The following is a 17,874-nucleotide window of genomic DNA, read 5'->3' as shown; positions in this document are numbered from 1 at the left end:
AACTGTACAACTTGCTGCCTTTAAAGCTACGTAAGGCCCGGGGACATACAGAGTTACCCATGCCCCCTAGATGCTAGAAAGAGTCAAACCTTTTCTGCATTTCTGTCTATTGTCCTAAGCTGCAAACCTAGTACATAGTCAGAATCACTTACTTAGCAGGTTTTTCACCAAAAGTAAAAGTTGCTAAGAGTTAACAGTGTAACATGTTCTTGAGACTACTGGAAAACTTTTACATGCAAGGCATGTAAGGAAAGTAGAATGTGGTTTTAGTAAAAGATTATATAAAAAGGCATAAAAATGTGGATTTTTTTGACCTAGTTTAGAGAGTTAAAGGATTTTTTAAAGTTAGATAGGATAAAGCTGAAGGTTTGAGCAAGTTGTGGAAGGTTTGTGAAAGATTAATCTGGTAAAAAAAATTCTGTGCATAATCATATTGGCTAAAGTTAAAGAACTATTGTTCAGTTTTTCCACAAATTGAAAAGCACAACAGAGTTTTAGTAAAGCATTGATCTACTCTTCATAAATGTGTTATTTGTATGTGTTCCAGAATTATACAAAGCTCCTATAATTCTGATATAACTTAGTATACATTGTCAGTAATAATTATAATTGTTATGCTACATAATTGTGTACCACAGAAATAACAAATTTTCTTGGCAACTGTGTCTTTGACTGTGGCTGCCCTAAGACTTTTTCTCATTCACAATTGTTGTCTTGTTTTAATCCTCTTTAAAAGATGGCCTTTATAATCAGCTATAGGACTCTGACAGGCACTCTTGAATGCAGGTTGCTGATAACTTTAAAGATTCTAACATTAGAATAGAGAAAGAACTTTCAGGACTCTCATGGAGAGCTGAAATGTTCATGAGTATCAGGCAGAACAGGAGTTAACTGCATGGACTGAACTAAAAGAAGACTAAAATAATCTTTTTATGACTTTTTGCTTAAAACATTGCTGATCCTTTGTTTTTCAAAGTCAAGAAAACTTTCTTTTGAGCTATTTACAGCTTTTAAAAATAAGTATTCCTGTAAACAAAATTTGGAGCATATTTCTCTCTACCTGATTTCTCCAGAATTTGGAAACTATTTGTGAGTATTCTTAACTAATGGCAATACAGTTATTTGCATAAGTGCAATAGTAATCTGTTTTCTTTTGCAACAGGGTGCAATTGGAGAAACTGGTTATTTTACCAAGGGTTTGACTGGAACGGCATGCTCTCCTTTAAGGAATCAAATTTGACTTATAGAGCCAATAAAAACCCCTTGGGAAAACTGGTCTCATACCTTGTCTACACAGTCCCTGTACAGGGTTCCTGATCCATGGGGAGTAAAGAATGTCACTTTCTGACAGGCCTAGGAGCCCCAGGTTATCTTAGGACCTCAAGAGGAGAGGAATTTACCCAATTCATACAGGTATTTGATGGCAGAAACCCATGGCTGGGCTCACGACATTTAAAATGTCTTATCTGAGATACCTTATGGAATGAAGTTTCATCAAAGCCAATTTAAAAAGGAGCCTATATGGCAAATAATTATTCTTGCTGTGCTTTATGCAAATAATCAGGCCAAGTATGATAGGACTAATGCTTATTTTGCAAATAAATCAGTCCTATCATGATTTGTTTTTAATAAAAATGAGGACTGGAGAGAGAAAATTTATGTTTCAAGAACATAACAGACTATAATCTAATAACTTGGTATTAGGTTCTATTCTCATCAGTTGTTTTTGAGTTTTTGTCTGCAATTTAGACTAACCCTATTTATTCCTGTGAACCAACCAGTGATCTCTGGCCACAGCTCAGAAGAAACAAGAGGAATGGGTAATGTAAAAATCTGGATCAATATTCTAATTCTGGGAACACATTGGAATTGGCTTGTAACACCATCCACGCAAGTCTTAGCAGGCATGAAAATAGCCACCAGTTACCTGAGCGTGTTGGCAGGCTCAGGATTTTTTGGAGTTGTCCTCAACCCCTTATTTCATTTTGACATTCTTCTAAATCTAATAAACTAATTCGTCTCCTCTTGCCTTCAGGCCATCAAGCTCCAGATGATCCTCAGTGAGAGATACCATTATGTCAGTATTCAAGAGTCACCCTTCTACAGAGGACCCCTAGACTTCCCATCAACAAGACATGACAGAGGCAAAATTCCAACCCTTTCTCCCTCAGGCCTGGCTGGATACTGTTTTCACCAACCCATGGAGCCATCCTACCCTGACAGCTAGCAAGAGGTGAAGACCCACAAAGCAACCACCACCACCCCTCTATCAGCAGGAAGCAGTTACAGAAGACTGACCTTTATCCATTTTCCCCAAAGAATTGAGGTCTTGGACTCTTGAGGGGGGAAATGTTATGGTAGGTAGGTAGTCAGACATGAGCAGGACAAGAGAGGGCCCTCCAACCACCAGGAATGTCAGGCAACCATCAGGTGATGGTCAGGCGGTTGTTAAACTGCCTCTGTAACATAATAATTGGTTGCAGCAAGTGTCAGGGAAAGGCAGTCCCTCAACAGACAGAAAAGCCTAAAACTGGTGATCAGCTTCCTGATAAGATGACAGGAGTTGGGCAAGTGGGCTTAAGCATACTAAGAAGCAAAATGGCAGGGATTAACTGGTATGTGACTTAGTAGGAACACTCAACTGGTAAGGGAAGAACAACTCAAGAGAGCATGCATACAACTTCGATAAACACACTGTGAATACAGTGCCTACCAAGTGCTGGGAGGCCACTGTGCATGTGGACAGCCCACCCCAAGGGAAGAATCAGGGGGAAAGACACACAACCTCCTGCTCCCTTGGAAGCATGCCAATATATAAAACCCCAAGTCAAAGGTCAAACAGTGCACTTAATCTCTCAAGTTGCCTGCTTGGCCCTCTTCCAAGTGTACTTTACCTCCTTTCATTCACGCTCTAAACTTTTTAATAAACTTTCACTCCTGCTCTAAAGCTTGCTTTAGTCTCTCACTCTGCCTTATGCCTCTTGGTCGAATTCTTCTGAGGAGGCAAGAATTAAGGTTGCTGAAGACCTGTATGGATTTGCCACCACTAAGAAGACCAGCCCCCACCTGTGGGCTCAGCCTATGTTTCTGCAATGAATCCCATATATAGGCAGGAGAGTTTTTAAAAGTTTAAACCAATAATCTAAGGCTCCCTGTCTCCTGGATCCTTCATCCAGCACCCCAACCCCATGATGAACACTTGTCTGGATTCCTGGCTGCTTACTTGCAGTGGCCCTCTTTTTCAGATATTATGATTTGTTTGCTGAGCTGGATTGTGTTTATTCATAACAGGCCCTCAGCCTACTGTCTGTCATAATCAAATATTAGTCATAATTCTTACAGTCAAGTGATCAAATTCTAGAATCAAAGGGGAAAACAGATATATAAACAAATAACATACATAAAGCTGGATGTAACAATAAGCCCATACTGGAAGTATAGATGAAGAACATGTGAAAAAAGAATCTATCTTGAAGAGTAGAGGATGACTTCACAGAGGGAGTGGCATGGAAGGAAAGAGAAGAGAATTCTAGACAGTTGGAGCAGCAACTCATCTGAAGACATAAAATTGTTAGAAAATGGTATGTTTAGGAGCACAAAGGAGTTGGTATGAGTCGAATCTATAGGGTATAGAAGCCAGCTTAAGGAATAAACCAGACGGCAGCTTCCAGGGGCCAAGAGCTGCTGGAATGACCCAGCAACTAGAATAAAATGGAGAAATTGTACTTTGTGAGCTCTCACTTAGGAAAGACACTAGACGTAGTGGACATATGAAAGCAGAAATACCCAGAACAATAGAGAAGGAATAGAGGACTGCTGACAGCAGTTCTTCACCTTTCCTCCAAGATGGGCTCAATTTCTCCTCCAAGTAACTGATGACAATATTGGTTCAAAGATGCACCAAATGTTTAGTGGATATGTAAATGTGTCCACCTAGCCCTGAGCTACATAACAGAGAGTACCAAAAAATTACACTAAGATGGTAATAAAAGTTCCAGGTCCTGGCCTCAAGTACTCTATATGTATTAACTCATTCAATCCTTATCCTATGAGGTAGATATTATCACTTCCATATTACAGATGAAGAACCTGAAGCACAGAGAGGTCAAATAACTTTACAAAGTTCACACAGCAAATATGAAGCCATGATTTACACCAAGGTGGCTACCTCTAGAGTCTCCATACTTAACCATCACATTGAGTTTTCACTTTATCTCTGGGCAGTGGAGAGCTGGTAAGGTTTTTTAAGCAAAAGAGCAATAATTTATGTGTGAAGTTCACTCTGGAAGATTGAGAATTTGAGAAGATAGAATAGAGTTGGGAGAGGCTGGACATGAAACACAAGTAGGAGGCCACTGCGTCAGTCACAGCAGGAGACCATGGGGGTCTCAGCTGAGGCAGGGGAATGAGTTTGCAGAGGAAGGGAAATGGAAGAGATGTCAGAGAGATCAAATCACTGAGAGGTGGTAACTGGTGAGCGGTGACAGAGACGGAAAAATCAAAAGCTTTGATGATTGGGATAAATGAAAGAATAGTGGTTCTAAGGGAAAATATTTGTTTCTGGACAACCTGAGCTTGAGATATCAAGTTCCACCAGTTAAAGGAACCCAAGTTAGCTAGTAAAACAGAGACATAAATCTCTGTGGAAGGTCTGAAGTTAGAGGCACGGATCTGGGAGACCTTGTGTAACAGACAACACCGAAAGTACAGGTAAGGAGGGAAGCCCAGGGAAGCAAATAATGGTATCAGATGAGACCCTGAAAATGGCCAGCATTTATGCCCAGGTAGAAGAAACAGGGAAAAAAACTGAGTCGTGATTTGAAAGATAGTAGAAGAGGTAGGAGAAAGTAGAGTTTTGTAAAGCAAGGGAGGAGAAAGTTCTGGAAAAGAGAAAAAGAGCAACAGGGTAATATGGCAGGAGGAGCTGATCAAATGAGCTAATAAAGGGTCTCTGAGAAGGCCATGGTGATTTTCTAAGAAACCTACAACTGGGTTCCTCCCTATATCTCACCTCCAACTCCTCTCCACCTACAGCCCAATTCTAGGGGCCAGGAAAAATTTCATGGCACCAGCCCTTCCAGCCTTGACTTTCAAAGCCACAGTTAACCACCCCATACAAGCTGTGACGTTACTCCTCTGTCCTTCATGATGATGAAGATATTGGAACATATTTCCTTAGGCTAGAGACGAACCCAAGAAGACTATCCCGTGGTCACTACCTTTGTGTTTTGATCCACAATTTTCTTCATATTTTTCAACAGATGATTATTTGGACCACCTTCTTTCTCATTCACGTACACTATCCTATCCAGGTCTGGAAAGTTCCGGTTCAGATCTATTCCCTGGGCATTGCTTCGACCCACAAACCAGTCCTTGAGTTCACCAGGCTAAAAAAAAAAAGTCAAAGAGAAAAATCATCAGTTGCTTATTATTATGTCACTTTCTATTTAAGGTCTCTATCAATGCTCTTTAAAATAACTATTAAGATTATTTACTTCAACAATGCCCTCCCATGTCAGTATTTTCACTACTTTACTTATATAAACATGAAGGTATCAGATTTAAAGTACAGTGATGGGCCGCATAATGACATTTCTTACCACGACTGACAGACTATACAGCAGTGATCCCATAAGACTATAATGGAGGTGAAAAATTCCTACTGCCTAGTGACATTTTGATGATCCTGACCCTGTGTAGGCCTAGGCTGATATGTGTGTTTGTGTCTTAGTTTCTTTTTCTTTTTTCTAAGAGACAGGGTCTCACTCTGTTGCCCAGTCTTGGGTGCAGTGGCATAATCACAGTTAACTGTAACCTCAAACTCCTGGGTTCAAGTGATCCTCCCTCCTTGGCCTCCCAAAGCACTGGGAGTACACGTGTGCACAATCATGCTAGGCTAAGTTTTTTATTTTTGGTAAAGACAGGGTCTCGCTATGTTGCTCAGGCTGGTCTCAAACTCCTGGCCTTAAGCAATCCTCTCCTCTGGGCCTCCCAAAGCACTGGGATTATAGATATAAGCTGCTGCACACAGCCTGTGTCTTATATTTAACAAAACATTTGAAAAACTAAGAAACCATTAAAATGCTTTAAAAAAGCTTTAAAAATAGAAAAAAGCTTATAGAATAAGGATATAAAGACAGAAAAGATTTTTGGACAGCTGTACTATGTGTTGTGTGTTTCAATCTAAGTGTTATTACAAAGAGTCCAAAAGGTTTTTAAAGTTTAAAAGTTTATAAAGTAAAAAAGTTACAGTAAGGTGGCCAGGTGCAGTGGCTCACGCCTGTAATCCCAGCACTTTGAGAGGCCAAGGTGGGTGGATCATGAGGTCAGGAGATCAAGACCATCCTGGCCAACATGGTGAAACCCCGTCTCTAATAAAAATATAAAAAATTAGCTGGGCATGATGGCACGTGCCTGTAATCCCAGCTACTTGGGAGGCTGAGGCAGGAGAATAGCTTGAACCAGGGAGTCGGAGGGTGCAGTGAGCCGAGATCATGCCATTGCACTCCAACCTGGTGACAGAGTGAGACTCGATCTCAAAAAAAAAAAGAAAGTTACAGTAAGGTAAGTTTAATTTATTACTGCAGGAAGAAAAATAGTTTTTATAAATTTAGTGTAACCTGAGTGTACAGTGTTTATAAATTCTATAGTAGTGTACAGTAATGTCCTAGGCCTTCACATTCACTCATCACTCACTCATTGACTCACCCAGAGCAACTTCTGGCTCCATTCATGGTAAAAGCCCTGTCCAAAGGTACTGTTTTTATCTTTTATGCCGTATTTTCACTGTACCTTTTCTATGTTTAGATACACAAATAGTTACTAGTGTGTTGTGGTTGCCTACAGTATTCAGTACAGTAACATGCTGTACAGACTTGTAGCCTAGGAACCATGGGCTATATCACATAGCCTAGGTGTGTAGTAGGCTACACCATGCAGGTTTATGTAGGTGCACTCTAGAATGTTCACAAAACGACAAAATCACCCAACATCGCATTTCTCAGAATGCTTCCCCATTATTAAGAGATGCATCACTGTACTTGTCATAAGTATTTTGAAAATATGTTCGATGAATAATATTTTAAATGTTAATAATATAAAGAGATATTTATCAAATTTCACAATATATATTCACTAGTTATAAATGACCTATTTCAAAGCATATCATTCTATAATTAGATTTAAGTAAAATATTCATTGCCTCTGTAAATCACAGCAACCTATTTTTTAAATATTTAGAAGAATAACTAAAGATTAGAAGCTTAAAATGAATTTAACATGCGTTATAGACTAATAACATGTCTCCCTCTTACAGTCTTCATGAAAAAATATGAACCTAGAACAAAAGTTCTAGGGCTTTATGATTTGAGGAATTTCTCTCCCGTTTAAACTCTTCATTTAACTAACGGTACAATCTGGAAAACTAATAAATTTCCGATATATTTGTTTCATTTTATAATGTGAATTTTCTTGTTTTACTGTTAAATTATATCACATGATATAGATATATTTCCCACATATTTTAAGTCATGGAAGTTTAGATACCTTAGACTGTGAAGGATAAAAATCTATAAGACAGAAAACAGCAATGATAATCTGTTGCCCATGTGTCTAAAAATTCTGAATATTGCCTTAAAATATTAAATAATTTAATTTTATATATTACTAGAATTTTTCTCTCATAACTTTAGAAATCGTATCAATTTTATATTTATTTACAGAAATTGGCTGGGTTTCTTACAATGTCAAACTATGTCATTGGATTTTTTAGCTGTAGATAAACATGCTAAATATTAACTTGAATGTGTTCCCATGTTCCCATAGACTAAGAAAATTATTTTAAACTGTAGAAAACAGCAAATATAATGTCCCCCGCCCCGTCCAATAAAATAGGAACACACACCATATATCTTCTCTTAAAAAGGCATTACTTTCCAGTTCATCTAACAGCGAAGATATATTAAATTATTTTTAGTTAAGAGGTAGGGTTTTCGCTTGTTTTTTAACTTTACTCAGCGTATGTAAAAACCAAGTAAACATCAGTAAAACATTATTCCGGCCAAAAGTATTTCTTCCTTAAATTCAGTAGAGGGCGCTGTGACACTGGCTCATCCACATACACCCATGGCGTTACTCTTCAACAAAAGGCAGTAGATATTTTTTATATTTGTAGATTTTTAAAACAAAACTTACCTAGTCACAAAAATGGATGAATAATTTATTGAAAAACATAAAACAGAACACTATTAGAACATTAACTTCTTAACACAATTTCTGATTTGCAGTCTTCACTGGAAAAACTCACCCATAATCCCTTTCATTCTAAACTATTTTCTTACCGGTGAGTTGAATAATGAATGCATCACTTATGCCCTCCACTGCACCATCTGTAAGCTTTGTGCGAGGGCATAATTTTTAGATAAACATGTATGTACAAACATACAGAAAATGAAGAAAGCACGCCTGATCTGAGCTGCCTGGCACTCACCTGAGACGCTGCCTTCTCAAAGCCATCTGGGTTCAGGGAAGGCATGATGTGAATGCGGGTACTGTGGATCAGGTTGACAATTGTCTCGTTCCCCTTCTGATATTCGTTGCATAGGTACTGGGCCAAGAAAATGAGCAGTTCTCGTCCAACAGCCTCATTCCCATGCATATTCCCAATGTATTTAAATTCAGGCTCACCTAAAAGATTAATAGATAGCATGGAGATGTTTTCTATGACATACAGTGCCAAATATATTGTATACCTACAAATGTATTATGAATATCTGGTGGGTTTTTTTTCCTCCAGCAGCGATGCCTTAAAAAAAAATCTACCTTAGACATTAAAATACCCCTTCTATCCTTCTATTCCTCGCCTCCCAGCTACCCACCTGTTATGGACTGAACTGTATTCACCCAAAATTATTATGTTGAAGGTCTAACATCCAATGTGACTGTATTAAGGAGGTAATTAGGGTTAAATTAAGCTATAAGTTTAGAGCTCTGATCCAATAGGACTGTCATCTTTATAAAAAGAGGAAGAGACAGCAGAGCCCTCTTTCTCTCCTCTGCACAGAGGAAAGACCATGTGAGAGCACAGTGAGAAGGCGGCAGCCAGGAGGAGAGGCCTCACCAGAAACCACCCCTGCTGCCACCTTGATCTTGAACTTCTAGCCTCCAGGCCTGTGAGAAAATAAATTTCTGTTGTGTAAGCCAGCCAGTCTGTGGATATTTTGCTATGGCAGTCTGACAAGATTAATATACCATCTCACCCACAATAACTAATAATAATAACACAGTATGTGCCTCCTGTTAAACACTGTGCTTTGCATGTTTTCTTTTTTAATCCTGACCAAACATCTAAAAATAAGTATTATTATCCAACTTCATTTTGCAGATAAACAAACTGAAGTTCAGACTGCTTAAGAAGACTGTCTCCATAGTTATATGGCCTGTGAAGCCAGGATTCAAATGCTAGTCTTCTGGTTTACTTAAACGTCTATGTTTTTGGTTTTTTGTTTTTATTCCTAAATCATAGTGATTGAGAGGGGCCAGACTGCATGGATTCAAATCCTAGCACCAATTCTTACTGTCTACGCTTGGGCAAGTTACTTCAGTTCTCTGTGGCTCTGTTTTTCCATCTAAAAATTAGAGATAACAATAGATTCTAGCCCATATGGAAGGTTATTATAAGAACTAAATAAAATAATGAATGTAAATGCTTAGAAAAGTGCCTGACAAATAGCAAGTGCTATGTGTTTCCTATAATTTTCTTTAATATTATTATTACATCACATCATCTTGTCATTGTGAAGTTCCTTGCCATACATAATCTAATTTTCTCTTCACAACAGCCCACTAAAATGTGTAAGGCGTATATTTTTATTATCCTTATGGTATAAATCAGCCCAAAGAGGATATACTTTGCTGAAGGGCTCAGAATACTAACAAAAGTCACTGTTGCCTGTTTGTGAGACTCTCCATTGCATTTTAGGAGTAGTAATGAAATTGCAGAACGTAGCAGCAAAGTGATCTCAATTAATCCTGTTGTTCTGCTCGTTTCTGCTTCATCCATCCCACGGGCCCAATTTCTGCATTTACAAAATCACTAAGACTGCTGGTTCTTGGTATAAAAAAGCAAATTAGAATTATTTTTCTCCTGGAAATATGTTAACTAAGCATTCTTTGCATGAGATTCCTGAGTTTCTGAATTAAGTGACTATTCACCCCAGAAAACTATGACCTTGTGGTGACCTCTCAGCCTGAGCTTATGCTAATCTTAATCTAAGGATCAGGTAGGAGCAGGATCAGGGCTATTTATACCCCCCTCAGTTTTTCCTTTGAGGGAGAGTCTCTAATAAAATTACCCCTAGGGGCTTGCCCAGAAAGTAAGAGAAGAGATGAGGAGGTGTGAGAAGAGATGTTTTCTTGGCTTCTGATTTCAAAGGTAATAATAACCTTCTTCCTTTCTGTAAACTCATGCAGTTTCTACCCTCATTTATGTGATGTATTCATTTGATTGAGGCACAGGAGAAACTGCAGCAACCCATTAGAGAGAGAGAGCAAGTAGCCAGGGGAATATCAGAAGCTGGCTTCACAAGTTTTTTTGAAAAAGTTGCACTAAGAAGGCATTTTGGTCCTACTCCCTTCCCCAAAACAACTTTGAAGCTTCATGTCACTCAATAAAGCTTGGCCCACAACCCCTAATTACACTGAAAATTTTTATAACTTCTCTGTGTTTAAATCTTTTTTTAATCAATTAAAGAAGAAACAACAAACCCATAGTCACTAAGCCACATTTGCCCCCAGATGTCTGGTTTAGCTAGCACAGTATATTTTGTGTTCGAATGTGAATGCTTTGGGATAGAGCATGCTCCCCCTAGTTCTGCCACAGGCTGCGCCATTCCCTACTGCTGCTTTACTCATTTATGTTTGCAACTCCTGATTTTCAGACTCAGAAAATGTATGACATGGTTTCTTTTCAAATCTGCAGATTTCTCTCAGGAAAAATCTCCCCCAATATATCTATGTATTTGTGAGGCGGTAGTAACACTAATGACAATAACAATGCTTTAGGTTGACATGAAGACAGGACAACAAAGGTCATTATATTGAAGATACTAATGTATGGAAATAAAATGCAAGGCACATATGATAGCAAAAGAAAAGGCAAGTGTATCTCTAACCCCTTCTGTCCTCAGGAATAACTTAGATCACTATATAATGTTATCACTAGAATACAGAAGAGCTATGTTCCTTTAAGCCAACTAACATGACTTGTGAGATGGGGAAGAGCCACATTGTTTAAATACAGCATTTGTTGGACATACATGCAAATCCCAGGGTCAGACACTACATGGGATCCAAAAGCAAATATGTCAGCATTCCTAAACTGAAGGAATGTAGAGTCTGGAAGAAGACTCAGACATGAAATGGACAATGTTCAGGAGTGAGGCAATGGTGAAGGAATGTTGGATATGTAACTAAACTGCTTCAAGGTTCCAAACTGGGATATTCCTCCCACCCCTCTGGCCTCTCTCCAGCTCTTTTCCCTCCCAAGGCCAAAGCTTTCTTTTTAAAACGCAACCCTCCTCAGGTCACCTCCACCAAAGAACCCATCAGTAACTTCCCTTTTGCTTTCATGATAAAGACCAAAATTCTCTACGAGATCTTGAACCTCCATGTGGTTTGGCGTGGTGCCTCTCAAGGCACCAGCCTTTCCCTCCTGTGTTTCAGCCATCCTTCTTTCAGCCACGAGGCTCGTCCCTATAATGCTCTCTGCTTCACATATTCACATATTTTATCCACACAGACTTCTAAGTATGGCTAAATACAGCTTCCTTGGAGTAGCTTTAGTCTAAGTCAACAATTTCTTTGTTATTTTTCTTTTCTTTTCTTTCTTTTTCTTTTTATTTCTTTTTTTTTTCTTTTTTCTTTTTTTTTTTTTTTTTTGAGGCAGAGGCTCACTCTGTCACCCAGGCTAGAGTGCAGTGGCACAATCATGGCTCACTGCAGCCTCGACCTCCCGGGCTCAGGTGATCTCCCACATCAGCCTTCTGAGTAGCTAGGACTATGGGTGTGCACCACCATGCCCAACTAATTTTTTTGTAGAGATGAGGTTTTGTCATGTTGCCCAGGCTGGGTTTGTTATTTTTAATACCTCAGTTTGAAAATATACACTCATCAATGTAGTTATTTGATTAACTCCTCTGTCATCCAGACTGTAAGGTCTATTAGTCCTGGGATGGGATCTATTTTAGCTCACCAGTGTGTCACCTGTGCCCCCACATAGAGTCTGGAACATAGTAGGGATTTGCATTCCTGTAAGAATACGATAAGAATAAATTCTAAGCTTAAATATCAGTTCAATAAATTTGTGAATGAAAGAGTAAATGAATGGTCTTGCTTTTCAATCCCATCCTTGCAGCAGCGTGGCTGACAGTAGAGCTTGCCCTTGAGACAGAGGTGCAGCTGCAGATGCTTGAAAACCCTTCTGGAGCAGTGAAGGGAATAAAGGAGTAACTGAAGGGGGCTTGAGGCAGCTTCAAGGAGGCTGCACCCCGGGTGGAATATCAGGAGGCCTCAATGGCTCATTGCTCTAGCCAACATTCCCGGGTAGGAATGGAAACTCTTCTTTGGGAATGAAGGCAGCAGTATGGTGAACAGCTGATTTCCCATCAAGAAGATTAATTTCCATAGTCACCACAAAACCTCTCCAGAGGCAAGCAGCTCCCCAAAGCTATTTTTGTTGTAAAGTCTAAACAACAGATTCTGAAGAAATTTTGCCTTTAGAATCCTTAATACAGAAATAGCAATAAAATTGAAGACTTTAGATTTTGAATGGCCCTCTCTGAGTCAATACGTTCTTTACCTTAGACTTTTTTAAGCAAAGCAGTGACAGTTTTTCATCATCAATTTTCTCTTCTGCGTAAATGGATGACGTTTGCCTTCCTGTTTATAGTGTTTACATAGAAGAAAAAAACACAGGTTTAACAGGTTGCAGCTGCCAGGTATGTGGATCCGGCTGGTATAATGTACACGTCCCTGTGTGTTAACTCATCTCTCTCCTAGCAACGGGGTCGGGGAGCGGGGAAGGCGGCTAGAAGCACTACCCTCAGGACACTGGGGATGGTTGTTTTTACATCATCTTACTTTCTTCACTAATTCATTTTCCTTTTTTTTTTTTTTTTTTTGAGACAGAGTCTCACTCTGTTGCCCAGGCTGGAGTGTAGTGGCACAATCTCGGCTCACTGCAGTCCCGCCTCCTAGGTTCAAGCAATTCTTCTGCTTCAGCCTCCTGAGTAACTGGGAGTACAGGCACACGCCACCACACCCAGCTAATTTTTGTATTTTTAGTACAGACAGGGTTTCACCATATTGGCCAAGCTGGTCTCGAACTCCTGACCTCATGATCTGCCCCCCTCGCCCTCCCAAAGTGCTGGGATTACAGACGTGAGCCACCATGCCCGGCCGTCATTTTCTTTTTTACACAGTAATCCTGAGTTCCTGATCTTGCAATTGAGGAATCATCATATTTGCACAGGTTGTACTTCATAGGCTCAGCAAGCATCTTTTCCCCATTGTGTCAATTTTCCCACAATTTCAGGTAACCATCCAGCATTCCAGTTACTTCACATGGCACACAATCATCAATCAAGCCATTATTAAAAGACGATCTCCTCACAAACCAAATCCAGCCTGGCTGGGCCGAGTTTCTATCTTTTTCCATCCGTATCACAGAACATTTAATGTGCCTGGTTGGATTTGCATTCTCGTCAGAATAAGATAAGAATAAATTCTAAGCTTTAAAAATATCCACAGTTTTAATTAAGGCAGAAATAGCTGCATAAATTCCAAACCAGAGCAGGCAAATGATTTTAAGTCCAGACTTGTAACTCTTAATTTGCCCCAATTTGTATTAATATGATTTGAAATAACTAAATCAGTAAAAAAGCAGCTTTAAAGAAAGAAGTCTCTTGCCTTAAAAATAAAATGTTACTCTTTTACACCCCAGAAACTCACATCCATGTGGGTGAAATTTGAAGCTGGAGGCAAGTTAGCAATGTTCCCAAATGGTAAAAGGAATTTATGCCTTAAAGTGACCAGAGAGCCACTGAAACAGAAGTCCACAGGTCAGTAGGGTGAGCATGACATAAATGATCAAATAAAAAGACAAAAGTAAAAAATAATATTGTCATCCACTCCTATGAAAAGAAAATTTACTTTCACTCTGTTATTTGGCCCCATGATCAGCCTGTCTACCTATCTAATATTTTCTTCTCCTTTTGGAAATAAGAGACAGGCTGATCACTAGGCACAGTAATTGAACAGATAATCTGAAGACTCCTTTCAAATCTTAGAGCCAATTATCCAATGGCCTTTCTATGGGAAGAAAACAGCAGAGGGAAAATATCCAACAGGAAATGAAATAACAAATGTGAATGTGGGTTGTAAATTGTGAAATTCTATGTAAGAAGTGGAGCATCCTTATTTAGAGGGAAAAAAAGTAGGTTAAGGGTATTTTAAGAAAGAACTTGATTATAGCAACAGAATTCTCCCATCTTTTATCCTGAAAATAGAGAAGAAACTTACTCTGGGATGAATCTATTCTTCCTCCAACAACAAATTTTTGCCAAAATATAGGTGCACTAATTCATTTGGAAGTTATATATTTAACTCACTGATTACATAATTCTTGGAGCTGGTGACAATTTCAAAATACATGTTCCTGGTACATGTAATAAACTGAACATAATGCTGAATAACAATAGTGCAATTTCCACAGGTAAAACCCCATTTTTCAAAGATATCATGATGAAATGTGCACAAAAGCAGTGATTTTTAAAAACTGACAAACAAATGGCTATATAAGCCTCACAATCACTGCACTGATTTGATTTACAAACTGCTATACAAGCAAGTTGGAAACATCTTTGGAACAGATGGGCCTTTTCATCAATGATCCTCCCTCAGTGATAAACCTGGGGTTAAAACATTAGTGCTACTAATTGTTTCCCCTTGTTTGACATTCTAACCTATTATAGACTGTAAATCATTCTTGCAGAAACTGAACCCTACAAGTTTCCTAGACCTCATCAATAAGAACATCATTAATTGGCTCATATTTTAGCAGCCTAAAAATGCTGGGCATATTCCTAAAGGAAATGCAAGTCGCCAGGGGTCCAATAAACAACACGAGGGGGTAGTATGGTTACAAAAACAGATTACTCACTTACAGAAGAAATGAGGAAAAAGTAAAGAAAAAAATGGGGAAAGGAAACCAAGAAAAGGCAAAGGAACAAAAAAATGATTGCAAAAGAAATGACAGCATTATATTCTCTCTTCTTGCTTCTTCCTTCAGAGTGAAATTTAGAAAACAACCAAATCAACATGATATCTTAAAAGTGAAATCTCACTTCATCTGATTTTTAATAGGCAGTCAAGATGGAATATATTACAGAATTATTCTGCAGAGACATATTACAGAATCATTTTGTAATCTTAATTATGCATTTGCTTTTAATATAATTTCAAAGTTATCTTACATATGACATCTAAAATATCTCTACTAAGATTCTAATTGAAGGAGAGGTGAGCAAAAGAACAGAAGGTATTTCCAGCTTCACAAGTTTGTAAAATAATGTCAGAGTTCCAATATTAGCAGCAATGCCTTAACTTTCTGAAATGAAAGTATTTGATGCCTTCACAAAAGAAAGCTACAAACTTTTTACAAATACCCCATACACAGTGGTGTACTGGTAAATGTTTCACACTCAGCTCTAATTTGTAGCATTGACTATTTCCATGGTGTAAATACTCCCACCCTGGCCAATTTGAAGCTACTAATGTGTGGTCACTTGGCTCACAAATTTCCTGAAAATTAAAATAGGCTCTCATATGCCAGTAAAAGCCTACTCCAACCCACCACTGCATGTGGAAAGCAATTATTTGGGATAGATGGCTTCTGGTTTCTCCAAAGATTCTCCAAAAGGGGAAACTGAGGTCTAAGAAATCTGAAGAATTTTGAAATACAATAAGACATATAATGAGGCTACAGCCTGGAACAGTGGCTCATACCTGTAATCCCAGCACTTTGGGAGGCAGTGGCGGGTGGATCAGGAGGTCAGGAGTTCAAGAGCAGCCTGGTCAAGCTGGTGAAACCCCGTCTCTACTAAAAATACAAAGATTAGCCAGGCATGGTGGTGGGTGCCTGTAATCCCAGCTACTCAGGAGGCTGAGGCAGAGAACTGCTTAAACCTGGGAGGTGGAGGTTGCAGTGAGCCAAGATTGTGCCACTATACTCCAGCCTGGGCGACAGAGTGAGACTCCATCTCAAAAAAAAAAAAAAAAAAAAAAAAAAAAAAAAAAAAATTAGCTGGGCATAGTGGTGCACGCCTGTAGTCCCAGCTACTCCTACTCGGGAGGCTGAGGCAGGAGAATCGCTTGAACCCAGGAGGCGGAGCTTGCAATGAGCCGAGATCGCGCCACTGCACTGCAGCCTGGGCGACAGAGCAAGACTCCGTCGAAACAAAGAAAGAGAGAGAGAGAGAGAGAGAGAGAGAGAGAAACAAAGAAAGAGAGAAACAAAGAAAGAAAGATGAAATTAGCATCTACCCTATTACTTTTCTTTTTGTTTCATTTCATGCTAGGATAATTAAAAGAAGCTTTTATTTTGTGGGGGCTTTTTTACCTTGTATTAATACAGAGCTGTTTTCCAAAGCACTGCATCATTATGAATTCAACTTAGGGGGAGTGGCGGTAAACGGGCCTAGGGAAAATTTTTTGACTGAATAAGTTATCCTAGCAGTTAGTGACTCACGAGAGTATATCACCCTTTGCCCTAAATATTAGCCATAATAAATCAATGAAGAAAATTTACTTTAACCTATTATATAGTTTTTCTAAAATATTTGTCAGCAATAATATCAGATATTCAAAATTCCTTCTGCTCTCTCTATAGTCCTATCCTACAAGACGACCTTCACAATAAAAAGGCAATATAATTTCCATTCCCATTCATATAAATTCATCATTTAAAATTCACAGAAATCAATAATTTAAAATTAGTATCACAAAACACTTTATTATTACCATTCAAGAAGAAGCTACCTATGAAAGCCTTCAGATTCAGAAAAACCTTTGACTTGTGGCCAGGCATGGTGGCTCACGCCTGTAATCCCAGCACTTCGGGAGGCCAAAGCAGGCGGATTACCTGAGGTCAGGAGTTCCACACCAGCCTGGCCAACATGGTGAAACCCTGTCTCTACTAAAAATACAAAAATTAGCTAGATGTGGTGGCGGGCGCCTGTAATTCCAGCTACTCGAGAGGCTGAGGCAGGAGAATCACTTGAACCCAGGAGGCAGAGGTTGCAGTGAGCCAAGATCATGCCACTGCACTCTATCCTGGGCAACAGTGCAAGACTCTGTCTCAAAAAAAAAAAAAAATACCTTTGACTTGTTTAAGAACATTGTTAAGTGAGCACAGAGAAGTTTTAATATACAAATCAGATAAGGCAGAGATTGTTTTAATGATTTAGTTTCATGATTTGAAATCTTTCTGTAGATATTAATCACCAAAAAGACCATAATTATTTTTTAAAGTGCTATAATAGTTATCGGCTACATCAAATGCTTATCAAAATGCCTTTGTGCATTTATTTACTGAAGAGGGTTTTTGGACCTTGAAGCATCTTTTAGAATTATTAGCTTCTAGTTATCTTAGATAACTCTCTTAGAAGATTCTGCTGTCTTTCACTAATATTCTTATCAAATAAGATAAATTGGAAAGATAAATTTGTCTAAGAAGTTAAGCACAAAACAGAGGTAAACGAAGTGACACTAGAGGCAATGGAAAGAAAATAGGAATGCACCTGGCTTGTGGCAGCAACT

At 38.8% G+C, this 17,874-nt stretch overlaps 1 protein-coding gene across 1 annotated transcript in view; it reads right to left on the bottom strand.

Moving 5' to 3' along the window:
- The window catches only part of CPE (carboxypeptidase E), a 120,208-nt gene that overhangs the window by 25,300 nt on the left and 77,034 nt on the right, over positions 1 to 17,874 (bottom strand). Inside the window, 2 exon segments of the mRNA NM_001098559.1 lie at positions 5,220 to 5,387; positions 8,489 to 8,685. Of these exon segments, the coding sequence (NP_001092029.1) occupies positions 5,220 to 5,387; positions 8,489 to 8,685 (365 nt within the window).

The sequence above is a fragment of the Pan troglodytes genome, chromosome 3, assembly GCF_028858775.2.
Source record: "Pan troglodytes isolate AG18354 chromosome 3, NHGRI_mPanTro3-v2.0_pri, whole genome shotgun sequence".
In the NCBI taxonomy this organism is placed as follows: Eukaryota; Metazoa; Chordata; class Mammalia; order Primates; family Hominidae; genus Pan; species Pan troglodytes.
The sequence above is the reverse complement of the archived record's forward strand: the minus strand, read 5'-3'. Positions and strand labels throughout refer to the sequence as shown.